The following is a 24534-nucleotide window of genomic DNA, read 5'->3' as shown; positions in this document are numbered from 1 at the left end:
CAGCTGGCTGTAAATACATGTTGGGGTTCTTTATTTTGTTCCATTGGTCTTTGCATCTGTTTTATGCCAATAGTATGCTGTTTTGGTTACTACACCTTGGTAGCATAATTTGAATTCCGGTAGTGTGTTGCTTCCTGCTCTGTTCTTTTTGTTCAGTGTTGCTTTGGCTATTGAGGATCTTTTGTGGTTTTATAAAAATTTCAGGATTTTTTTTTCTATTTCTATGAAGAGAAAGCCACAGAGTCCTAAAATAATTCTGAAACTCATCATGACTTTCTTGCCTAAAAGATCTTGATTACAATCGTGCCAAGTTTTGCTTTTGATTTAATCATTTGCTTGAGAAATACATAAACCCACACTCAAGATTAGTGCAGGCATGTCTCTGGCACCTATTTCTGGTTCTATTCAAATTCCTAGAGATGTCAAAAATTATGTTAGGACACCTGACGGGCTGTATCTAGAAGAGAGAAAATGATTTGTAAAAGCAGTGAGGCTATTTGCAATTGCTTTTTTTTTTTTCTTAAATATCACGTATTAGGTTGAAAACCTGCAATTGCAGCTTTCTGTAGAAATGGCAGAAGACAAACTAACACTTTAAAAGCGTTCTCATTTAGCTCTGATGAGCACCACACCCCTGATGTTCTTCTGATACTAGAACAATTTTCCTAGTGTAGTCTAAACTTTTTAAAAAAGACACGTAATCCAGAGTTTGTAACTCAAAATGAGTGTATCTACGAGGGATCACAAGCCGTTTCTGGATTAAATTGCCAGCTAGCTAGCTAGCTAAGCAGGGGCGGTGAAAAAGACAATCTGCAGCCTAGGGAAGAAAACGCTTTTGCCTTGTTCTTATGTGTTTCTGTTATTTTATTTCCCTAGAGCACGGCAGGACTTGGGGCTCAAATGGTACAACTGCTGGGTATCGCCATGGTGGCAATAAAAGCGTCCAGAGAGGACGGTAACAGGCAGGAGCTCCATAGGTCAGTCCCTGCAATTTAGCACTCAGCAATTTAGGTTGCAGAAAAAGGAAAGCAACCTAACCAATTTGCCACTGGCAGTAACGGTAGACCGGGCGGGAAGAGCGCCAGTGCGCAGACTCCGCGGGCTCACACAGGCGCACAAAAGAGTGGCAGGGGTGGCGCATTTGGGGCGCGGCGCCGGGGCTGGGGGCGGGGCGCCCGGCCTGGGGACAGCTTCCTGTAGGCTGCTGGCCTGGGGCAAAGGGCTGCTCAGTCTCATTCAGGGTGCACTGGGGAGCGCCATGGCACTGCGGGGCATCTCGGTCGTGGAGTTGGCCGGCCTGGCCCCGGGCCCGTTCTGTGCTATGGTCCTGGCGGACTTCGGGGCGCGGGTGGTGCGCGTAGAGCGGCCGGGCTCCCACTACGACATGAGCCGCTTGGGCCGAGGCAAGCGCTCGCTGGTGCTGGACCTGAAGCAGCCGCGGGGAGCAGCCGTGCTGCGGCGTCTGTGCGCGCGGTCGGACGTGCTGCTGGAGCCCTTCCGCAGCGGTGAGCCCGGGCCCCGCGGGCTGCTCTCTGGAAGTTCCCGCGGAAGGGAGAGGGTCTGGCCATTCGATCCAGGCTGCACCCGCCACACCTTTGCCCTGTTGCCGCAGGAATCCTTGTCCGCCTCAGCCTTCTAGATATTTTTGCCTCCTAGGGTATTGTTAGTGATCATTCATCCCAAACTTGATTGTCCAAAACTTGGGTTCTGAGATAGTGCTGTTGCCCGATTTCTCCTTTGGCTATTCTGACTCCTTCCCAAGTTCCTCTTTTTTTTTTTTTTTTTTTTTTTTTCTAAAAAACGTTCTGTATTTGCCTTTCTTAATTAATTGAGGGTCTTGAACCCTGGAAAAATCTAATGAAAGCCATAGGATTCCCCTCCTGGAAAACTGCATATAGGCGGTTATTCGGCTACAGTTTTGGAGTACTGTACCCTCAAGCCTTCCACGGACCCAGGCTTACGCTCCCTGCCTGAAACGCTGGCGTGATAAGTCGCAGCATCTGCTCCCTGGAGCCCCGTTACCCATTCCCATCATTTTCACCTTTTTGTAGACTTCCCCTTTCAGAACCGCAGACGCTGGCATACACAGGTCCTGGGCATCGCCGTCAAGACTGTCCGCCAGGCAGCTTCTACAGATCTCAAACTGAGCCTTTCCTTCCTTCTAAAACAGCATCTCTACCTTCTGTATTATTTATTTTAGTGAATGCCTGAATCCGAAACTTGTACTTCATCATGGACTCCAGTCTTCCTTTCACCACATCCAATTTCAATGATTATCGATACAGTCATTTTGTTCTTTAGCCCACTCGGACTATTTCTCTCCATCCCAGCCGCAACTGCCTTGACATACGGGACACCAGGCTTATTTAAATGCGTTAACTCATTTAACCCTCAGGGCCATATTTGAGGCTTGTAACAATAATGATTTAATAATTACGTTTATGTAATAATTTAAGAATGCTCCATTTAAGATGAAGGAGGCTTGTCCAAGGTCTTGTTATTAGGAGGAAGGTTGGCTGGGAATATGGGTATAGCCTCTGGGTGAGGGATTGTGACTGGTGTTTATCTAGGTAGATGACTAAAGGTTTTCTGTGATTTATTTTAGCCTTAGGAGAGTAAGGACAGTGAGTTTATTATGTAATTTTGATTACTTTTAATTCCAGGAAACTTCAGGTGCAGGTTACCTGGGGTTTGTGCTATAAATATTATACTTGATAGCTTAAAAACTCTCAGGTCCTATTGTCACTAACCTCTCTTTCTACAGATGGGTGCTAAACTTTTTCGTGAAGGTACTAATGCTAGGAAGTTTAGCGCCTGTGGAAACAGATCAGGTGTGAATTCTGCAGGAGGAGCTCGTGAGCTGATAGGGAAGATAAGTGTATGGATGTACAAGCAAGTGCAGCTGAGGTGGGATGTGGTAAACACTGATGCGGTATAGAAAGAGAGAAAAGGGATTTACTAAAGGCATGAGATCCTGCTCTGGGGATTGAATAAATAGGCTTGGATAAACCTAGAGGGAAACAGGGATGTACCAGGAGAAATTACATCCTGGAAAGAAGCCACACATTCCAGAAATGTTGGCTTCACTCTTTGGGGCCTTAACTGCTGTAAACATGCCATTAGCCCAGAGCAAATGTTATTAATATTACTTGCAATAGTGCTATTTTATGTTTGTCTCAGAGAAGGGATTATCTCCATCCTCAATTCATACTCTCTTAAGAAGATTGTTACTTTTCTCTTAAGGTGTCATGGAGAAACTCCAACTCGGCCCAGAGATTCTGCAGCGGGATAATCCAAGGCTTATTTATGCCAGGCTGACTGGATTTGGCCAGTCAGGAAGCTTCTCCCGGTTAGCTGGCCATGATATCAACTATTTGGCTTTGTCAGGTATGTTGAAAAAAATTTAGTCTATACTTTTATTCCATCAAGATCTACAGGTATGTATGATTAACAATAATTCTTAAAGATGAAGATTTAAATATTATCAGAATCAGGAGAGCATGGGTGTTTAAAATGGATTGGTTTGGGGCTTGAAACAATCATTCTCAACCTTCCCTCACTCCACCCCTTAACACGTTCGAAGGATAATACATGCCCGCTACCATCATTTATTTACTACATTTGTTGAATCAAATCTCAGACAAGCCCCGGCTAGGAATTAAGAGGCTTACTGGGTACTAGGGATGGTTGCTCTGTAGTTTGAAAATGTTGACATAGTTCGATTCTGACAGCTACTTCGCCCTACCCCAAAATCTCTACCCACCATTTTGAGAATCATTGCCTGAGTCATTGTTTCAGACTTCTATGAGTGCTAGAAAAAGCCCATGGTTTTCAGGTCATAATATCACTTTATTAGCGTTTTTGCCTATGAAAACATGTGAGATAGGCCTGATTCCAGAATTCTAAGAACGGTGTGTTGTTGACTACAGGACGTTCCAGACTTTCTGTGAGTACACATTTAAAAGTTGAGGAAAGAAATGGGTAATAGAATTGGCTTTTCACATCTATTTAAAAATTAAATTCCTTTCTTTTCTTGTGTACAAGTATTTTCTTGCATTTCTTTCTAATAAAAATGAAAGTGCATTTACTGGTTTAAAACCACAAAATAAATAATCATTTTCTTTTCCAAAAGTGAGTGAGTAAAAACTTAGCAATATTTGAAAATTTTGGTTGGAAGAGGTTTTAGAAAGGAAAACAGCAAAACAAGGATCCCGTCTTGAGGGAAAGCCTGTTTATAAGTTTACTGACTAAGCTCTTGGAAAAGTGATGTATACCAGCTTTCACTTGGATTATCTACTGGAGAGATTGATTATTCCTCTAAGATGCTCACATATTTATTTTAAGAAGAGATTAAATTTAAAAGAGACATTAAATTTGTTTTTAATGATGTAGGTGTTCTCTCAAAAATTGGCAGAAATGGTGAGAATCCGTATGCCCCGCTGAATCTCCTGGCTGATTTTGCTGGTGGTGGTCTTATGTGCGTGTTTGGCATCATGATGGCTCTTTTTGAACGCACACGCTCTGGCAAGGGTCAGGTCATTGATGCAAATATGGTAAGTATTAATTGGGGTAGATGCCTGCCACTTGTCCCTAAGTTTAAGATATGGCTGCTTAAAATCTTTTTTTTTTTTAAGAAGACAAGAGATAAATGACATTTGAAGTTTCAATCCAAGTTACCAAGATATCCTTTTCTTTTTAAAATAGCCTCATGTCCTTTATATATCTGTTAGAATGTCATATTTTGATCGTCTATTCTTGGAGTCAGTTCTGTAAACTTTCTGTGACTCATCTGATTCCTATGTTGTTTTAGGTTGGTGCAAAAGTACTTGCAGGTTTTGCCAAATATTTGCCAACCTAAATATTTCAGCAATTTTCCCCAAGTATCTCTTGTGCTTAGTATATCATTTTCAAGCAGTCATCATTCAAACAAAGTTCAAGAAGTCTCCCTCGGCAGAGAGAGAAAATTCTTAGGGATGCTGAGGTGAAATGGACCTCCCTATCTAAACCTTCCTACTGCGTTTTATAGGGGATACTCTGATATCATAACGCTTCTGTTTGTTCACTGTCATCCAATGAATGCTTACTCATGTTCTGCTGAGCACATTCCCTGTGTGATTTCTTCTTATTCTCAAAACTGCATTTGTAATACATTGTTATTTTAAAGAGAAGGGAACGGAAGCGTAGCCATTTGCTCAAGATCTCACAGCTAGTGGGTAAGAGAGCGCACTCCAGCACCACCACTGCATGTTTGCATTTTCACAGACATTTGGAGGTAGGATGGAGAATAGATTTGAGGAGACAAGACTGGAGGTAGAGAGACCAATTACTGGGTTATTGCTGAAGAGATCAGGGCAAGTACTAAAGCAGTTAATAGTAGAGTTGGTTTGCATTGAAGGGACATTTGAGATGTAAAATTGCTGGGAATTGATAGTGGACTGACAGGGAGTGAAAAGGGAGAAGTTAGGGCTGGCTCCCAGGTTTCTGGCTTGGATGACCTGCTAGTGTCCTGAAGGAGGACTGCTGGACACTGTGGTCAGAGCATAGAGTGGCAGCTGACTACCTCCATCCTAGCTCTGCCATTTACTAGCTCTGTGATCTTGGGCAAGTTATTTCACCTCTCTGTGCTGTAGTTTCCTTTGTAAAATGAAGATAATACTGACATCCTCCTCATAGCATTGTTAGATGCTATGAGAATTCAATGAGTTCATCCATTGTTCAGTGTGGAAGCAGTGCTTGGCGTACAGTGGGCCCTCTGTTAAAGTTTGTCATTGTGATTATTTTTACTAGAAGAAAAGGAACTCAGTTTTGGTCATTTCAGTTTTGAAGTGCCTTTGAGATATCCAGGAGGGATACTTGAGGTTAGGGACTGGAAACAGATTTCAGAGTCATTTGGGAGCCATATGAGACTATGTGATCCACTAGGAAAGGGGACAGAACACTGGCATTTAAGGAATGCATAGGCAGAGAAGAGAAGCAAGGGCTGAGGACAGCTAAGGAGAGAAGCAGAATGGAGTGTTGTCATGGAAACCAAAGAAAGGAATGGTCAGAGGGTCAAATGTTGGTGGATACATCAAGAGTTTAGAGACTGAGAGTGTCAACTGGATTGGGTCCTTGATGATTTTCACAAAATCCGTTTTCTACCAGAAACCCCTCATCTCCAGAGCTTCAGCCTGTGCTTCCTTCTCTTCATGATGAATCATGACCCGCCCTGTACTGAATGTGTACCTCTGGGACACTGTCATCAGGGCACATCTCACACTTTCCGGTGTGCCCTCTCTGAAGTGTGTACCAGCGGCAGGGGAGTGTGGTTTATCTTTTGTGGGCCAGCTCTTGGCATGGTCATGGCATAGTTGCTGCATGAGATAGCAGCACCGGCTTTATACCAGTACCCGCCAAACTCAAGACCGGTACCTTCCACAGGGCTTCTGTGATCCACACAACTTCCTGAGGGAGACGTGCTACTGTCATTGGCATTGAAGACTTGAAGGCTTGGAGAGGTTAACTACCTTCCTCTAAAGCAGATGACGGGAAAGGGTCCAAAGCACTGCCTGAGGCAGTTGGACCCTAAAGCCACTGCTTTCAACAACTTCCCCTGCTGCCCCATGGGCATGGTCCCTGGGGTCCAAAAGGAATGAACTAAGAGCAAAAATGGGACCTGGGGAGTGTTAAGGAGAATTTGAGGCTAGATACTTCTCTAGTAATAATTTGAATAATTTACTGAAGAGGTGCAATTGATTATCATCAAATATAAATAAAAAGTTATTGCTGCTTTCAGCAGAATGTAGCTAATCAGAATTATATAATGATTAGAAGATAGTAAGTTTGGCTGGGCATGGTGGCTCACGCCTGTAATCCCAGGACTTTGGGAGGCCGAGGTGGGTGGATCACCTTAGGTCAGGAGTTCGAGACCAGCCTGGCCAACATGGTGAAACCCCATCTCTATTAAAATACAAAAAATTAACTTACGTGTCTGTAGTCCCACTATGTAGTGGACTGCGTGCTCGCAAATGAGACGTTCCCGATAAGCCCTGCTTGCAGACAAAGCAGGACGGTCCTTCTCTGCAAACAGAAAGGACAAAGGAGCCAGCTGTAAACATGGGCTCTGGGAACTGTCAGAGAAGCAACACATGCCCCATGACTTGGTAACATTCCGCAAACGGCTGTATAAAATAAAGCAGAGTGTGCCGTTCGGCGCGGCCACCATGTATGTCTTGTCCTGTGTTGTCTTGTGTGTTCATTCCTTTGTTTAGGAAACACGCGGACCCCAACACACTACCTGGAAGGCTGAGGCATGAGAATTGCTTGAACCCAGGAGGCAGAGGTTGCAGTGAGCTGAGATTACATCACTGCACTCCAGCCTGGGTAACAGAGCAAGACCCTGTCTCAAAATAAATAAATAATATAAAGAAGTTAGTAAGGTTTTAGGGTATGTGAAAATGTTGTCATCTTTCTTCTGGGCTCATATTTCCATTAGGGGATAGTAAGTATTTGCTAATTACTTAAGGCTAAAAGAATCAGTAAATCATAGTCATTACTTCATCACTAGGAACCCTTGTGGTACAGGCAATTGTAGAAGCTGATTAGGGGGAGGCAGATGCCTTCTAATGGGCCGAAAGTTTTCACATTGTTTAGCAGCACAATTCCAGACCTGGGCCTGCCTGTGAAGAGCTGCGGTCTGCCTTATTGTAGTGCTGCTTCCTTGGAAACCATGGTTAAGATAACTCTGGAATATGGAGTGTGTTTTGCTGTATTTACACTCAATCTGGGCTCACATGATGAGCACACTGTTGTTAAATTAACTGTAGCGTAAAGCTGCCCCCTTACATATTTTAAGTTCCACCTAAAGGTTTCTCTTACATAGTGAGCTGTGACCTAACTGGATGTGTAAACAGACTGTAACCTACTTTTGTAATAAGCAGCAAGTCTCAGCCAATCACAGCTGCCGTACTTCAACCAATCCCAGGTGGCCAGCTGTTCAAACCATGTTCAAACAAGGCAAAGGCCCAGTTGTAACCAGTCTGGCTGTTTCTGTACCTCTCTTCTGTTTTCTGTACATCACTTTCCGTTTTCTGTCCATAAGTCCTCTCTGGCCACAGGACTACACTAGTCACTCTGAACCTAGTCTGGTTCCACAGACTGCCCAATTCGTGAGTCATTCTTTGCTCAAACTCTTAAATTAATTTGTCTAAAGTTTTTCTTTTAACAGTATCAAAGGTTGGTGGCAAATTGAGGCTGCGGTTTCCCCGTGTCAGGGGGCTCTCGACTGTGACATGCATGGTGTATGAGTAATGGGGCAAGAGAAGCCGTGTGCCAGGGTAGCCACTGCCAGGCCTTACGATGAGACGAGGAGGGTTCCTGCTGTATTTCTTGGCCTGTACCCCACTCTGATGCTAAGGATTGGACCAGAGCTTGTTTTTGTCCTGAGTGGGCCCAACTGGACCTGTAACTGTTAACACGTCTATTTTTCAGCAATCTCATTAGGACATTCAACATATAAAAGAGATTAAAGGGGTATTTTATTAGCATAAAACATTTTATGTTTACATACTCAATATTTATATATTATTTTGTCAGACCAGTGAAGCTGTTCTGAACACAAACACTAGAAGTTAGAGTTTATGGGTGATTGTCTCATCACTTTCAGTATTCAGTTTATTACTATATTTCGTTTTGACCGGGAGTCTGAGGCAGGAGAATCACTTGAACCCTGGAGGCGGAGATTGCAGTGAGCTGAGATTGTGCCACTGCACTTCAACCTGGGCAAAAGAGCAACCCTCCATTTAAAAACAAAAAACAAAACAAAACAAAAAACTTATATTTTTAAAAACTTGCTTAAAATTTCAGATAGCATTTCATTTATGATGAACCAGAACAAAAATGTTTTCTTTCAAGGTCAACTCACTACAGTGTCTAAAAACTTCTCACATTCTTTGGCCTGAACATGAAAGTCAGATAAACAATATGCAGAACTCTCTGTGAAAACTCTCTCTTGCACTGTATGACAAGCTAGCTGGCTCCCAGTTCATCTGTTATTGCCCAACTGATTTGGCATTAGGCTCTGAGAGAAACAAAGCTTGAGCGGAAAGCAGGCACTTGCTTATTGAAGGTGCTAACTTGTTGGTTTTGTATGAGTAAGCACAAATTAAGAGGGGAGGAGAACCATGCAGAACAAAAGTTTTCCTTAATAGTGTTTCAAATACAAGGTAACATTTATGCAAAATTGGAAGGAAAAGCTGTATTTTAAAGTCTAGCAACAAATGTTAATGAGTTGAGGCTCTGATGAGTCAGAATTTGGTATAGGATACATTTAAATATGTGCTTAAATAACATAAACATAAAATATATTTAGAATAGTGCACATATATATGCATATGTGTATATATATGTCTCTGTGTGTGTGTATAAATGTGGAACTCTAACATCTCTGTAATCCAGCCTCAAAAAAAGGCACTGCCGTAGGCCACTTACATGAACTCAGCTATTTGGTGATAATAAGTGTCATAGCCATAAATTCAGTTGTGTATGAAGTTTCAAGTTAAAAGGGAAAATTGGATATATCCAAAGATACATTTTGTGGTTGTTTCACAGCCAGTAACTGAGAAATTGCTAGCAGCTGGAACGAGGTCTCCTCTATTGGTAACTTTTGAGACAAGGATGTTTTGAGGGCCTTCTCCCTTGGATGCTGGAGACATTAGGCTTATAAAAGACATAAAGATCAGAACATGATCCTCTTCAAATAAATCAGTGCCTCCAGCCTTTGAGTTTGAGCCTTGTGGTAACTGTACTTTATCGTGTGATTGCTTCAGAACTCAGTGGGAAGGTGGCATTCCCAAACCAGTTTGCCTGGACTCAGAAAATGCACATACCTGCCATCCGTATTGTTAGTTTACTTTATAGCTTTCTAGTGATTACTAAATATAACATATATTAAATACTCAAATACAGTTTTCTTGGGATTGGAATCGAGCTAGAACAAGTCAAATTTTACTATTATGAGATTTACCTTTAAAACGTGCTATGGTTCTTACATCTGTGCGTGTTTATAGGTATGGAGATCAGGAGATGCATTTTTGAAAGCTCTTTGAATTTTTAATTTTTTGTCTTGGCAGTTTTTAACATTATAAAAAGTAGAGAGAATAGTACAGTGATCTTCCATGTACCCTCACCTAGCTAAAAATCACCAGCATTTTGCCAATCTTACTAGAAATGGAGAACAAAAGTCATTCCTTCTAGGTCTTACAGTATTTTCAGAACTGAATAGTGCAGCCAATTGCTATTCTAATACAAACTGCTCTAACTCACTTTCTGGAAATACCAGAGAAGTTGTATAATTAGGTAGAATCTTCGTATACTCTAAGATAAGAATTTTTATGCAAATATTTTTTTAACTTGAATAGGAGAAATTATTCGTGCTTTGACACTTGAGTTGTCTGGATTTGTTTTGTATTCTGTTTTCTCAAAGGTGGAAGGAACAGCTTATTTAAGTTCTTTTCTGTGGAAAACTCAGAAATCAAGTCTGTGGGAAGCACCTCGAGGACAGAACATGTTGGATGGTGGTGCACCTTTCTATACGACTTACAGGACAGCAGATGGGGAATTCATGGCTGTTGGAGCAATAGAACCCCAGTTCTACGAGCTGCTGATCAAAGGTAAATAAACTTCATGTGTCTCCCTCAGCTCCCCTTTTGCTGTGGATGTTCTTTGGTTCTATTTTAAAGACTTTTGGAATCTATGATGTCTTTTATTATATAGCCAGTTTCTAATTAACCTAATTATAGCCGTCAGTATAATGTGGGGCATTTTCCATGGCTTTTAAATTGACCAGCAGTCTTACTAGTCTGTAAAATAGCTGAGGGTTTTAAAAATAATAACCCCTTTTGTAGGATGTTCGGTGCTTTCATTTCACTCCTTGTGTTGGATAATCTTGCCCCTGTGTGCCCAGATCTTACTCTTCCCTAGAAATGAACTGCCCACATTGGTCGCTTTCCATTCAGTGTTCTACCAGCTGCTATTCCTTGGTAGATGTGCCTTATGGCACTTCAATGTCAGAAGTCACCAGAGCATGGAAAGATTTTGGCAAATGAGATTCTGTTAGAATATGTTACTATATCACTATGCCTTTGCAGATTACCTGTCTTGCAGATTCTTGCCTTCTTGGCAAGTTGCCATAAATTAGCAAGAAAATTTGGGATCTCTTCTTCTCTAATTAAATAATTGGATGGGAGTCATTTTGTTCCTGAGAAATGTTTGAATTTAAAATTCACTCTATAAATAATGTAGAATCTAAGAAGTTTCAGAATATACTCTGAAGTGATGTGAAAGCTGATCACAGTGCATTTACCTTTCTACTACAAGTTTCAGGTTTCATTGTTATGTTTGGTAGCTTTTCAGATGCATATATTAAAAGTTATTTGCATATAGCTGGAATGATTTTTTTTAATTTTTCAAATTTTTGATGTGTTCTCATCTGATGGAATAATTGTGTTTGCAAGCAACTGAAAGCATTTTATGATTAAACATACTAACTTCACCTATTCGAATATAGTTGGAAAAACTAGAGAAGAACAGAATGGTTTATCTAGATCAAAAAGGGTACCTCTCTGTCCAGAAATTGAAAAGCTTGCCTTTCGTCACTGCTCCAAATAAATTGGAAGCTCTGGCTGCTCATGATGCTCTGGCGGAGCTCTGTGGAGCCATGAACACTACCACCTGCAGTCTGACGAAGATAGCAAATGACACTCATTTTCTGAGTTCTGGTCCTTGGCCAGGTCTGGGAGAACTGACCTTGCTGAAAATGCAACAGGAAGCAGTGTCGTGCCAGGCAAGGTAAACCCTACTCAGTGTGAAGCGATGACCATCCTTGCAGCCCAGGTCATGGGGTATTGTGTGGCTGTAACCGTTGGAGGTAGCAAAGGCCATATTGAGTTGGATATTTTCAAGCCAATGATGATTTAAAACGTAGTGTTACACTCAGGCTGCTGGGGGATGCTTCAGTTTCCTTCACAGAAAATTGCATAGAGGGAATCCAGACCAATACAGAAAGGATCAAGAAGCTAATGAAGAAGTCGCTAATGTTGGTGACAGCTCTCAACCCTCATATAGAGTATGACAAAGCAGCAGAGATTGCTAAGACAACACCCCGAAATGGATCGACCTTAAAGGAAACTGCCGTTGAACTTGGCTGTCTCACAGCAGAGCAGTTGAATGAATGGGTAAAACCTAAGGACATGCTGGGTCCAAAGTGACTTAAATAAGTTTTAATGAAAATAAATGTGTAAAATTTTAAAACAGTACTGGACATTTTAAATAATTCAATATGACAACCTCCCAGGACTCCTCAGGACCTCAGTCCTGGACTTGTTATTGTTGCTGTTTGTTTAATGATTTTCTTAAATTAAATCTGTATTCTTTGGCATGTGTAGCCACCGAAGTCAACTGAGTGAGCTTCAGCTAATGATTGGACAGAAATGTCCTTAAATGCCTTTTTTGTTTGCTTGTTTGTTTTAATCTAGGGGACAGGATCTCGCTTTGTTGCCCAGGCTGGAGTGCAGTGGTGTGATCATAGCCAACTGCAGCCTTGAACTCCGGGGTGCAAGCGATTCTCCTGCTTCAGTCTCCCAAGTAGCTGGGACTATAGGCACACACGACCACACCTGGCTAATTTTTTATTATTTGTAGAAACGGAATCTTGCTATTTTGCTCAGGCTGATCTTGAACTCCTGATCTCAAGCAATCCTCCTGCCTCAGCCTCCCAAAGTACTGGGATTTCAGGCATGAGCCACTGTGGCCCTTAAATGCCTTGAACCAATAAATCTCCCATCTTTTTATGAAGCGCTACGTGCCTTAACTTCTTGCTTGTGAAGAGCCTCAAGGTCAGCCAGAGGTGAGAGAGGAGGGCTTTTTCAGATCTCTCCCGGGCATTCGCACTGTCCTGCACGTGTGCGTGTGTGTGGCCTTCTCAAGAGGTGTAAAAAAATTCCCAGGAACATGTTGGAGCTTTTCAAAGCCCCCTATGGATATACCATTCCCCAGTTTTTTTCTTTTAAGTTTTTTGGTCAGCATCTCATTAGCTGCAATAAGTAACACCACCTAAGACAGCTGCGATAAAATATTGCCTTTTTTTTTTTTTTTAATCAGCATTTTAGGGCTAGAGCAAAGTGAGCTCTGAGTTAGATCACAGAAAGACAAGCCCTGAAAATGGAGCCTTTCAGGGACCTGCCCGACAGGCTAAATAATGACAGTTCTCTGGGGGTGGGATTTTTGGGGGAAGCTCCAAACTTATTTTCCTCCTCTCAGGTCTATTCTCCTGCTGGTTTTCAGAACTGACCAGAGTTGAGGGGAAGTTGCTTTTCAAGGCTACCACAGGGAGAGGGATGACATTGGCACAAGTTCTAACACCACAAAGCTCACTGGTCTTACTGAGATTCAGCTGTTTTTCTTGAATAAATGTGCCTTGGATTGCTGCAGCTTTTAATTTCCAGAATTATGAAAAAGTTAATTCTGACAGTTGTTGTTAGTGTTCTCATTGCTTTAACACAGGTTTTTGAAGGCTCTTATTCTGCCACTCTGGAAGTTAACTCCCTTCCTTGATGTATCCTGTTATTTTAAAACATACGGTAGTCCTCTCTTATCTTTGGGGGATGCATTGCAAGACCCCCAGTGGATGCCTGAAACTGCAGTAGTACTGAATCTGATTGCTGTCAATTGGAAGTTGTTTCTATTTATGTCTTCCACCCACAAAGTTAATGCATTTTCCATCTTTATTAAGCACTTACCATGTACTATAGCTGTAACTTTTCAGTTTGAGTTGTGACAGCAAAACTAGCATGAATTTATTTTTCCTTCTCCCCTTCTTCATAATCTCATGAATATAAGATTCATTTTTAGCCATCGATTTTAGCAACCTCAGCTTACGAGTTTTATTCTTCCCTTAAGCTGAGAGCTTTCACCTTTTCACCTAAGGGAAGCACTTTAGGCTTCTCTTTGGCATATCCACATTGCCAGCATCACCTTCACCTACAACCTTTGCGGCCCTTAGGAAGTAAAATAAGGGTTACTTGAACACAAGCACCGCAATACTGCAGTAGTCAACCTGATAACCTAGTTGGCTACTAAGTGACTAATGGGTTGGTAGCCCCACAGTATGGATAGGATGGACACGATTCATGTCCAGGGCAAGATGGAGCAGGACGTTGTGAGGTTTCATCATGCATCATGCTACTCAGAACAGCATGCAATTTAAATTTATGAATTATTTCTGGAATTTTTCATTCAATATTTTCAGACCACAGTTGACTGTGGGTAACTGAAACCACAGAAAGCCAAACCTCGGATGAAGAAGGACTGCTGTATGTGTGGAGCAGGCTCATTTTTCACATCCACACTTCACCTCAATGAATAAGCCTTTCTGGAAACACTGAAAAGGAAACAAGACAACATTCTTCTAGCAGGGTCATTGTACCAATCCCTTAACTCCTGATCACCTTCTCCTGGGTATTCTTCTGCTGAGTTTAAACTTTGTAACTCCCCTGATTTTTTACAGCCCCCTCTTTTTGCATCCATAGCCTTTTATGGTATCCTTAACCCTCATCTCCCTTCAAAGTTTACCTAGGATCCTTAGCTGACAGATGGCCTGTGCTCTAGGAGATAGCATGTTAAATCACCTTGGACTTTATCTACGTAGTCCATGCCAAAATGCCTCAGCATTATCTTTCTTTTATAAGATTTATTTACAAAAATGCTACTTTTACTAATCACATATACATTTCTTCTCTCTCAAGTCCTACTGGACAAACCCCCACATCTGTAATAATTTTTTGAGGACCGGGTGCGATGGCTATGCCTGTAATTCCAGCACTTTCGGAGTCCGAGGCAGGTGGATCGATCGCTTGAGGTCAGGAGTTCAAGATCAGCCTGGGCAACACGGTGAAACCCCGTCTCTACTACAAATACAAAAATTAGCCAGGTATGGTGGCACATGTCTGTAATCCCAGCTGCTCGGGAGGCTGAGGCACAAGAATCACTTGAACCTGGGAGGCGGAGGTTGCAGTGCACTGAGGTCGCATCACTGCCCTCCAGCCTGGGTGACAGAGCAAGACTATGTATCAGAACAACAACAACAATAATAATAATAATTTTTGAGGTAGTACTAATTACATACCTAATTTACTCCCCTTTGTGTTTTAGATCTTTGAGACCATACTTTAATTTATATCTTCAGTTTCTGAACATAAGTATGCAAAGTCTTTTTAAAGTACATACTCTGCTGCATCCCTGCTATTTTCTAGGACAAAAAAATCTGAAAACATTGAGAATTTTATGACATTTTTGAGATAGCAAGGTTCTTATAGTACAATCAGGTAAGCAATAGATAATTTTCAAAAGCTGTTTTATCAGGAGATAATTTTCAAAAGCTGGGTGATCTCTGTTACCCAGATTGGAGTGCAGTGGCGTGATCTCGGCTAACTACAACCTCTGCCTCCTGGGTTCAAGTGATTCTCCTGCCTCAGCCTCCTGCGTAGCTGGAATTACAGGTGCCCATCACCATGCCTGGCTAATTTTTGTATTTTTAGTAGAAATGGAGTTTCACCATGTTGACCAGGCTGGTCTCGAACTCCTGACCTCAAGTGATCTGCTCCCCCTTAGCTTCCCATAGTACTGGGATTAGAGGTGTGAGCCACCACTCCTGGCCTTCAAATTATTATTTCTGAAAAATACAAAATAGCAATTGTTGGCAAGGGTGTGAGGAAATGAAACACTTGTGTACTACCAATGAGAATGTAAAGTGGTGTAGCCACTGTCAAAAACAGCATGGCATTTCCTCAGAAAATTTTACATAGAATTGTATGATCTAGCAATTCCACTTCTAAGTATATAACCAAAAGAATTGGAGGCAGTGACTCAAACAGATATTTGTATATCTGTGTTCATAGTGACATTATTCACAATAGCCAAGAGGTAGAAGCAACTCAAGTGTCCATCAACAGATGAATGGGTGAATAAAATGTAATGTTTTTCAGCCTGAAAAAAAAAAACGAGAAAATTCCAACACGTTACAACAGAGATGAATCTTGAAGACATTATGCTGAGTGAAATAAGTCAGTCACCAAAGGGCAAATACTATATGATTCCACTGTGTGAAATATCTAAAGTGGTCAAGTTCATAGAGACAGAAAGTAGAATGAATGGTGGTTGCCAGGGGCTGTGGGGAGGTAGGAGCGGGAGTTAATGTTTAATAGGTTCAAAGTTTCTGTTTGAAAAGATGAAGAAATTCAGGAGTTGTGTGGTACAGATGGACGGTGGTGATGGCTGTAAAGCAGTGTGAGGGTACTTAATGCCCTAGCACTGTGCACCAAAAAATGGCTGAAATGGTAAACTTTATGTATATTTTACCACAATTTTCAAAAATGAAATAAAAATTTAAAATTATATGTTTGCTAGGAAAAAAATAAGCAATACAGATTTTAAAAAGTAAGAAGGGAAAATTTTCTTTTGTTCTTCCACTTTGGGAAAATTTGGGATATGGCCTTCAAGAATTTTTATTGTACATATACAAATGCACAATTCTATTCTATTTTATTTTTTGAGACAGGGTCTTACACTGTTGCCTAGGCTTGAGTGCAGTAGCACAAACATGGCTCACTGCAGTCTTGACCTCCTGGGCTTAAGCAGTCCTCCTGCTTCAGCCTCCCATGTAGCTACGACCACAGGCCTGTGCCACCATGCCTGGCTTTTTGATTTTTTTGTAGAGACAGGGTCTTACTATGTTGCCCAGGTTGGTCTTGAACTCCTGGGCTCAAGTGATCTTCCTGCCTCAGCCTTCCAAAGTGCTAGGATTACAGGCATGAGCCACAATACCCAGCAATTATTTTCTGTTTTACAATTTATAATTTATATATATATATAATTATATAAATTTATAATTTATAGCTTTTTATACAACAATATAGTAAAGACGTTCAGTACATGTCAGTACAAAAGATCTTTACCCTCACCCATTTTATATAGCAGCCATATCATATTTTTTATCTGCCTGTATTAAAATTTATATAACCAATTCCCTATGCAAGTTCATTTACATTTTTTCCAATTTTTCATTATAAAAATAATGTTTATGGCTGGATGCAGTGGCTCACGCCTGTAATCCCAACACTCTAGGAGGCCGAGGCAGGCAGATCACGAGGTCAGGAGTTTGAGACCAGCCCGGCCAACATAGTGAAACCCCATCTCTACTAAAAAATACAAAAAAATTAGCCAGGCATAGTGACAGGCACCTGTAATCCCAGCTACTTGGGAGGCTGAGGCAGGAGAATCGCTTGAACCCGGGAGGCAGAGGTTGCAGTGAGCCGAGATCGTGCCATTGCACTCCAGCCCGGGCAATAGTGTGAGACTCTGTCTTAAATAAATAAATAATAGGGAGGCTGAGGTGGGAGAATGACATGAACATGGGAGGCGGAGCTTCGAGTAAGCTGAGATCGCACCACTGCACTCCAGCCTGGGTGACAGAGTGAGACTCCGTCTCAAAAATAATAATAATAATAAAATAATGTTTACAATTGCCATCCTGGACATATATCATTGAATACTTACAACATGAATTTTGACTGCTTACTATATACTTAATATTATAAAGCAGTAAAGTTTATGGCATGTACTTAAAAGAATAAGCATTTTTTGTAATCGTGTGTGTGTGGGGCAGAGGTGGCGCAGTTTTTTTGAAATCAAAACATGCTTCCCCAAGTTTTAAATGGTATCTGAATCCCTGGGCTAGTTCCTGAAAATCTGTTTGACTTAAAATACCAGAAATTTCATAGTGATTTTACCATAACAACTAGTCACAATCTATAACTGTATTTATACAATTATGGATTCTGAGACTTGGGACTGGATTCCAAGTTCCATATTGGAGTGTCAGGAGCACAGCAAACAGCTCACCTTAAACCACTGGTGTTCAATCCTGTGACCTTGGTCAGGGTCATGGGCAGGATGGAAGATTGTGGGCTGCGAAGCCATGGTAGACAGTGGGAGATTTGGGGTGTTAGAGGTAGGGTAGGATCTGGGGACTTTTGATTTCTAGTATTTTTCTAGCATACAAACTATGACCTGTGTAATCTCAACTATAAAGTTAAAGAGACAACATATTGGCTCCAGCTTTACTTAGTGTTATGATTCTGATCACAGTCTGATAAAAAGAGACTGTTTTAAAAGCATGTGAAGGTCACTACTTTTTGCTCGCTGCTCATTTTATGTGCCTTTCACTCACAGAGTTCAGGGCAATGAAGAAAGAACATCAAGTGAAAGATATCCTGTAGATTATAGTGATAACCTGAAACTATGGCCTCTTATCCATCCCGGTATTTGAATGGAACTGTTGGTTACAGAAGAAAATGTACTTATATATTCCACAGGAGACTACTTACAAAAATCTGGAACTGTGTTAGTTCTTTTTATTTCCTCATAGCCCTCAAAACCTTAAGAAGAGGCTTCAGTATTTATGTCTTCTTACCTCTATAGGGACTTTACCATCTTCAGAGCAACTTAAAATTGGCCTTGATTGTCAACATGCTGGAGAAGGAAGGTATTCTATAAGTGAAGATTATTCAATTAACTTGGCTAAACTTATACACAGTGTTATGCCTAAAGAAAGGGCCTTTCGTTATCATTTGACACTTAGCCATGCACTTTTAAAAACCCGCTTATATGAGGGAAGAAAAGGGACATTTGCACCAACTATTGTAAAGTGGCCCTGCTCTCTGGGTATAATTTAATCAGCACTGGAGTTTGGGCATGTCTGCAGGGGTAGGCCCACATAGTCAGTAAAGGAAACACAGATGAGGTCAAGAGCTAGAGAGGCCACCTTTCCTGTTAAATCCCCAGGTAGCTGCTGTCATGATCTCTGCACTGTGGTCTTGATGGGCACTTCAAGTTCCTTTCATGCCGGAGAGGAAAGTCTGCATGCCCCCATTGTTGACTGGCTGGCTGATAAGTTTGTTTTGTTTGTTACAGGAACAATTTGCATGAGTCTTTGGTTACCTTACAAGTCCTTTATCCCAGTACAAAGCCCTTTGGGGCTCTTTTATTTTAAAAATGTATGTATGTATGTATGTATGGATGGATGGATGGATGGATGGATGGATGGATGGATGGATGGACGGATGGATGGATGGATGGATTGGTGGATGGATGATGGATGATGGGGGTCTTGCTGTGTTGCCCAGGCTGGGCCCTGAACTCCTGGGCTCAAGCAATCCTCCAGCCTCAGCCTCTTGAGTAGCTTGCACTATACTCATGCCATCACTCCTGGCCATTCTAGCTCTTTTATTTTAACAAAATAAAGATAAATGAATGTATTTATAAAATTGCAATCCTGAATTAAATAATTTGTCTTCAGGCTTCTTCCTTGGAAACTGAGATGGTCATGTATAAAATTGTTCATATTTTTTATAAGGTTTGAATACATTATAGAGATTAGGGAGTTATTTTAACTCAGTATGACTGGCTAATAACATCCTGGGGAAATTTGTTTTCAAAATCTACTCAGAGGTAGGAAATCAATTTCTGGAAACCAGACCATTGAGAACAGACTACTTTTGATGAAATATGAATAATGAAATCTTGGTGGTGACAAGTCTGACTACCTCTGCCCTCTCCAGCCTTTGGCTCCAACCTTAAACTGACTTTACATTTTTTTTCTCTTGACTGATTTAGAAGCTCTTATAGAACATTTTATTTTGCATAGTACAGGGGGCTCAGCATTCATTTTTATTGATTATAATAGCTCTGTTCAAAGCATGATAATTTAAGAAATTGTATTTTTCCTCAGGACTTGGACTAAAGTCTGATGAACTTCCCAATCAGATGAGCATGGATGATTGGCCAGAAATGAAGAAGAAGTTTGCAGCTGTGTTTGCAAAGAAGACAAAGGCAGAGTGGTGTCAAATCTTTGACGGCACAGATGCCTGTGTGACTCCGGTTCTGACTTTAGAGGAGGTTGTTCATCATGATCACAGCAAGGAACGGGGCTCGTTTATCACCAATGAGGAGCAGAACATGAGCCCCCGCCCTGCACCTCTGCTGTCAAACACCCCAGCCATCCCTTCTTTCAAAAGGGATCCTTTTGTAGGAGAACACACTGAGGAGATACTTGACGAATTTGGATTCAGCCGTGAAGAGATTGATCAGCTTAAGTCAGATAAAATCATTGAAAGTAATAAGGTAAAAGCTAGTCTCTAACTTCCAGGCCCACAGCTCAAGTGAATTTGAATACTGCATTTACAGTGTAGAGTAACACATAACATTGTATGCGTGGAAATATGGAGGAACAGTATTGCAGTGTCCTACCACTCTAATCAAGAAAAGAATTACAGACTCTGATTCTACAGTGATGATTCAATTCTAAAAATGGTTATCATTAGGGCTTTTGATTTATAAATACTTTGGGTACTTATACTAAATTATGGTAGTTATTCTGCCTACCAGTTTGCTTGATATAATCTATTGATATTAAGATTCTTGACTTATATTTTGAATGAGTTAATATAACGTAATTTATGAAATAAAGCTTTCTTTTTCCCTAAAGTGTACTTGTCCTTTTAAGTTTGTACAACGCTTCTAAGAAAACCCTTTAAATACCATTTAAATAGCATTTTGTGAATCTTTGAAATATTTTTGGCTCTACTGTTTACCAAAATGAATGTCCTTAAATAGAGAAGTCTGGCCATTTTAATTTGACAGGAAATCATTCAGTCAGTGTCTTTGAATGGGAATGTTGGCAGGATGATCTCCGGGTTTCTGGCAGATAACTCCCACCCCTCTGTCTAACCCTCTCTGCTGGGAGCCAGCCTTCTCTGTGCAGCTGCCTGTTAGCCTCACTGACATGCCTCTTTTTCTCAGATTGTGCCATCATCTGCGTCCTGCCAGGCAAGTCCTTCTCTCTCACCAGTCTCCTGCTTCCATTCCCACTATGCCTATCTCTGCCCTCATAGGTCCTCTGCTTATCCTGACTTCATTGAGGCCACTGCCCAATTGTCCCCCTGCAGAGAGTCCTTTCCTAGCCTCTGTCTAAAATAGCAGCCACCTAATCACTTGCTATCCCCTCTCCCTATGTTGTTTTTCTTTGTACCATATACCACTATTGACATATATGCTTATTAACCCCAGTCTCCCCTCCCACCCCCGCCAGCCCACCAGCACGCACTAGAATGGGAGCTTTATGAGGGATTTTGTATGTTTCGTTCATTGTAAAATCCCTAGTTCCTAGAATAGTGCCAAGTGCATAGCAGAAACTTAGTAAATATGTATTAAATGAATACATCTCAAGAGTGAAGTGCTGTCAATTCTACTTTAACGGCACTTGAATCCATTCCCTCTGCCTGTCCCCCATTGCACTTTTCATTCAGGCCCCTCTTATCTCTTCCCAAGACTTCAGTTCAGTTGCCCTATCAGCCTTGACCTCTAGCATCATTGCCTTATTATTATTATCATGTTACTCCACTGGGTATGTTTTTGATACCACACTGAATTTTCAGTCCTGCAAAAATCTTGTGGTGGTCTTTTTTCCTGCAGAGTAGAATATAAACTCATTTACGTAGCATATCAAACCTTTACTTACAATAAGACTTCTATCTAGCTGTCCAGGCCCATCCCTGTCCTCCTGTTCCCCAGGACTTACATTGAACTACCTGAAATTCCTAACTATGCTATGGTCTCTCTTGTTTCCATTCCTTTCTATGTACTGCACCATTATTTTCCAGGACTATCAAGACCGCTTTGCTCCAGTCTGTTGATCTAGCAAACTCAGAATGGGCTGGAACACAGCCTTCTTTGTGAAACTTCCTGTGCTGCTCAGCCCTAGGGTAGTTTTGTACAGTAATTATGAGTTGTGGAGTCAGAAGGGCCTTGGGTTCAAATCTCACTGTATCATTGTGATGTCTAAGACAATGCCTGTGAAGTGCCTAAACATCCTAGGTGCTCAGTGTTAGCTTGTATTGTTAAGGCCCTTTCTATGTTTCCATCTCACTTCATACACATCTGCAAGGATAGTAATTGCCTTTACTATACTTTACAAAATTATTCACTAGGCCATATGTTCCCAGATTAATGGCTCTAGCGGGCAAAATAATTACTTGGAGATACTGTTAAAACAGATTCCTGAGCCCCACCTCCAGAGATTCTACAGCAATGGGTCTAGGGTAAGAACCATGAATGTGCATTTCCACCAAGCTTCCAGGTGATTATGATTCTGGTTCGATGACTGCACTTTGAGTAGCACTATCCTAATGGATATGGACCAAATCTTTTTACCTTGGTTGCTTTTATAATAGGTGCTCAAAAAAATAGCTGTTGAATCGACCAGTGAGGGAAAGGATAAAAGCAAGTTGGCAAAAAATCTGTAAATAAACAGGCTAGCTTAGAGCATTGATTTCTGTAATTAGTTGACTTTACACAAAATGTTCAAATGAAGAATTGGTTTTTGTAGGTTGTGAACTTTTAAAGGGTGAATATATAAAAGCAAGGTTAGTAGCTTTTGTTAGTGACCCATACTTTCCTTTTTCTGAAGAGTCTAAGACCCTGTGCAAAAAAATGTTATACCTCTATTTTTCAGTTAACTTTTGACAAGCTGTAGATTTAGAAGTAAGTAAAGGGGACAGGTAAGGAGAAAATAGGAAGTTTTAAGGAGAGTGGAAGAGAAGCAGGCAATTGAAGGTGGCAAATTCTAGTGAAAGAAGAATGATACATTCTTGAAGACATTGATATACATTTATTTACATTCTTGATTCTACAATGTAGGAAATGGTGAAATGCCACAAACTGTATGGTGATAAATAAAAGTCACATGAAACAGGGTGATAGGCTGCATCCAGGCCTTTAGTCTTGGTGTTCATGATCTCCCTCTAAGCACATTCCGAACTTTAGCAACAATTGCATCACACTATGTAATTTGCAAAATAGTTTCACCTATATTGAATCAGAATGCCTTCAACTGCAAAAAAACAATATCCAAAATAATGAGGAAATGTGTTGGCTCACTACCTAGAGTCCAGAGGGACGGTCAGTTTTAGGGTTTCCTGTGTCCAGTCACTCGGCCCTGTTTCCCTGCGGTTCTCTGGGCTGTCAGCTTTCCATTGTCCACGTGTTTGATTTCTCCTCAGGCTGGTAGCAAGTTCTGGATCTTATACCCACGCACAGCAATATCCAGAAATAAAGATCTCAGGAGTCCCCAGCAAGTCGTCTTGTGTCTCCTTGGACTGAGTTAAGTTACAAGCCTTTCTTATACCAATCTTTGAAAAAGAAGACAAGCTAACAATGAGCATCTAGTTTTATGTCTTTACATAAAACCAGCCTGCTCCCGGAGCTTCCCTGGATTCAACTTCCTAAAGGCATGTAATGAAGGGGAAGATTCCACAATCTAATCCAGGTGCCATCGGAGTAGAGGAAGTAGAGAATGGATGTTGCGTAGGCCATCAATAAGGTCCATTATGCACAGTATCTCAACTGTCCTTCAGCAATCAATTGTAAGGGGAAGGTGGGGCAAGTTTCTTCATTTTACAGATGAGAAAACAGAGACTCAGAAGGGTTTCTTAGTTCATGTTTCCCTTAGCACTGCAGTAATTTTTTCATGGTGACTTAGGCCAAATTAAATATCTAACCATTCAATTTATAAATAATTAGGTCCCAACAAATTAAATATTTATGTCCTACCAACTTATTCGCTGTTTAAAAATATAATACACATAAAAGAAAATATATTTTTCATTTCTGTTTCATTGTTAATCACAACTACTTACTAAGGAGATGTATGCACCTATTGGACAGTGTGCAACTTCTCACCTGGAATGAGATTGGACACTGCTGCCCTCACTTTCTGCTCCATGTTAATGTCCATATAGTACTTGCTTTTCTATCAGACTGACTGGGAAACCCAGTCTCACAAAAATATGAAATTATCAGAAGGATTGTAGTGCAATCTTACGTTGAAGGCATGAACTACCTCATTAGTAGTTCATGTGATGTCTGACAGATGTTGAGTTTCATTGTGTTTATGTGTTCAAATTTTTAAATATTATGAGATACTCTTGTGAGGTCACTCTAATGCCCTGGGTGCCTTGGCACAGTTTTAGAAATACCAGTTGAAATTATTTGCTCAGGAATATGCAAGTAGGAAGAGGCAGAATCAAAGTTTAAGCTTTCATATTCTGGCCTTCAGTCTTGTTCATCAACCATTTTTAGGAACTTTCCCATAAGGCTATGTTTTCCAGCCCAGGCATGGAGGATCACTTGAGGCCAAGAGTTCAAGACCAGCCTGGGGAATATAGCTGGACCTCCATTTCTACAAAATTAAAATTAAAAAATTATCCAGGTATGGAGCTGTGTGCCTGTAGTCCTAGCTGCTTAAGGGTGGGGCAGGAGGATCACTTGAGCCCAGAGTTTGAGGCCACAGTGAATTAGGATTGCGCCACTGCACTCTAGCCCAGGCAACAGAACAAGACCCTATCTCTAAATAAATAAATAATAAAAAGATTGCTTTCCCTACAA

The 24534-nt window shown here is 41.1% G+C and overlaps 1 protein-coding gene across 3 annotated transcripts; it reads left to right on the top strand.

The window, feature by feature from the left end:
* The first annotated feature begins 1115 nt into the window (after window positions 1-1115).
* AMACR (alpha-methylacyl-CoA racemase) lies at window positions 1116-24534 on the top strand. Of its 3 annotated transcripts, XM_010384103.2 has the most exons (6): window positions 1116-1505; window positions 3244-3387; window positions 4393-4553; window positions 10463-10649; window positions 19823-20214; window positions 23151-24534. In XM_010384103.2, exons 1-6 carry the CDS (start codon window positions 1259-1261, stop codon window positions 23253-23255), a joined length of 1236 nt encoding a protein of 411 aa, XP_010382405.1. In that variant the 5' UTR covers window positions 1116-1258; the 3' UTR covers window positions 23256-24534. The 3 variants fall into 3 exon arrangements, with proteins under 3 accessions (XP_010382405.1, XP_010382406.1, XP_010382407.1); XM_010384104.2 differs by lacking the exon at window positions 23151-24534 and having other exon boundaries at window positions 1141-1505; window positions 10508-10649; window positions 19823-20577; XM_010384105.1 differs by lacking the exons at window positions 4393-4553; window positions 23151-24534 and having other exon boundaries at window positions 1141-1505; window positions 19823-19841.

Source organism: Rhinopithecus roxellana, chromosome 3 (assembly GCF_007565055.1).
Source record: "Rhinopithecus roxellana isolate Shanxi Qingling chromosome 3, ASM756505v1, whole genome shotgun sequence".
In the NCBI taxonomy this organism is placed as follows: domain Eukaryota; kingdom Metazoa; phylum Chordata; class Mammalia; order Primates; family Cercopithecidae; genus Rhinopithecus; species Rhinopithecus roxellana.
This window is presented reverse-complemented; position numbering and strand designations above follow the sequence as displayed.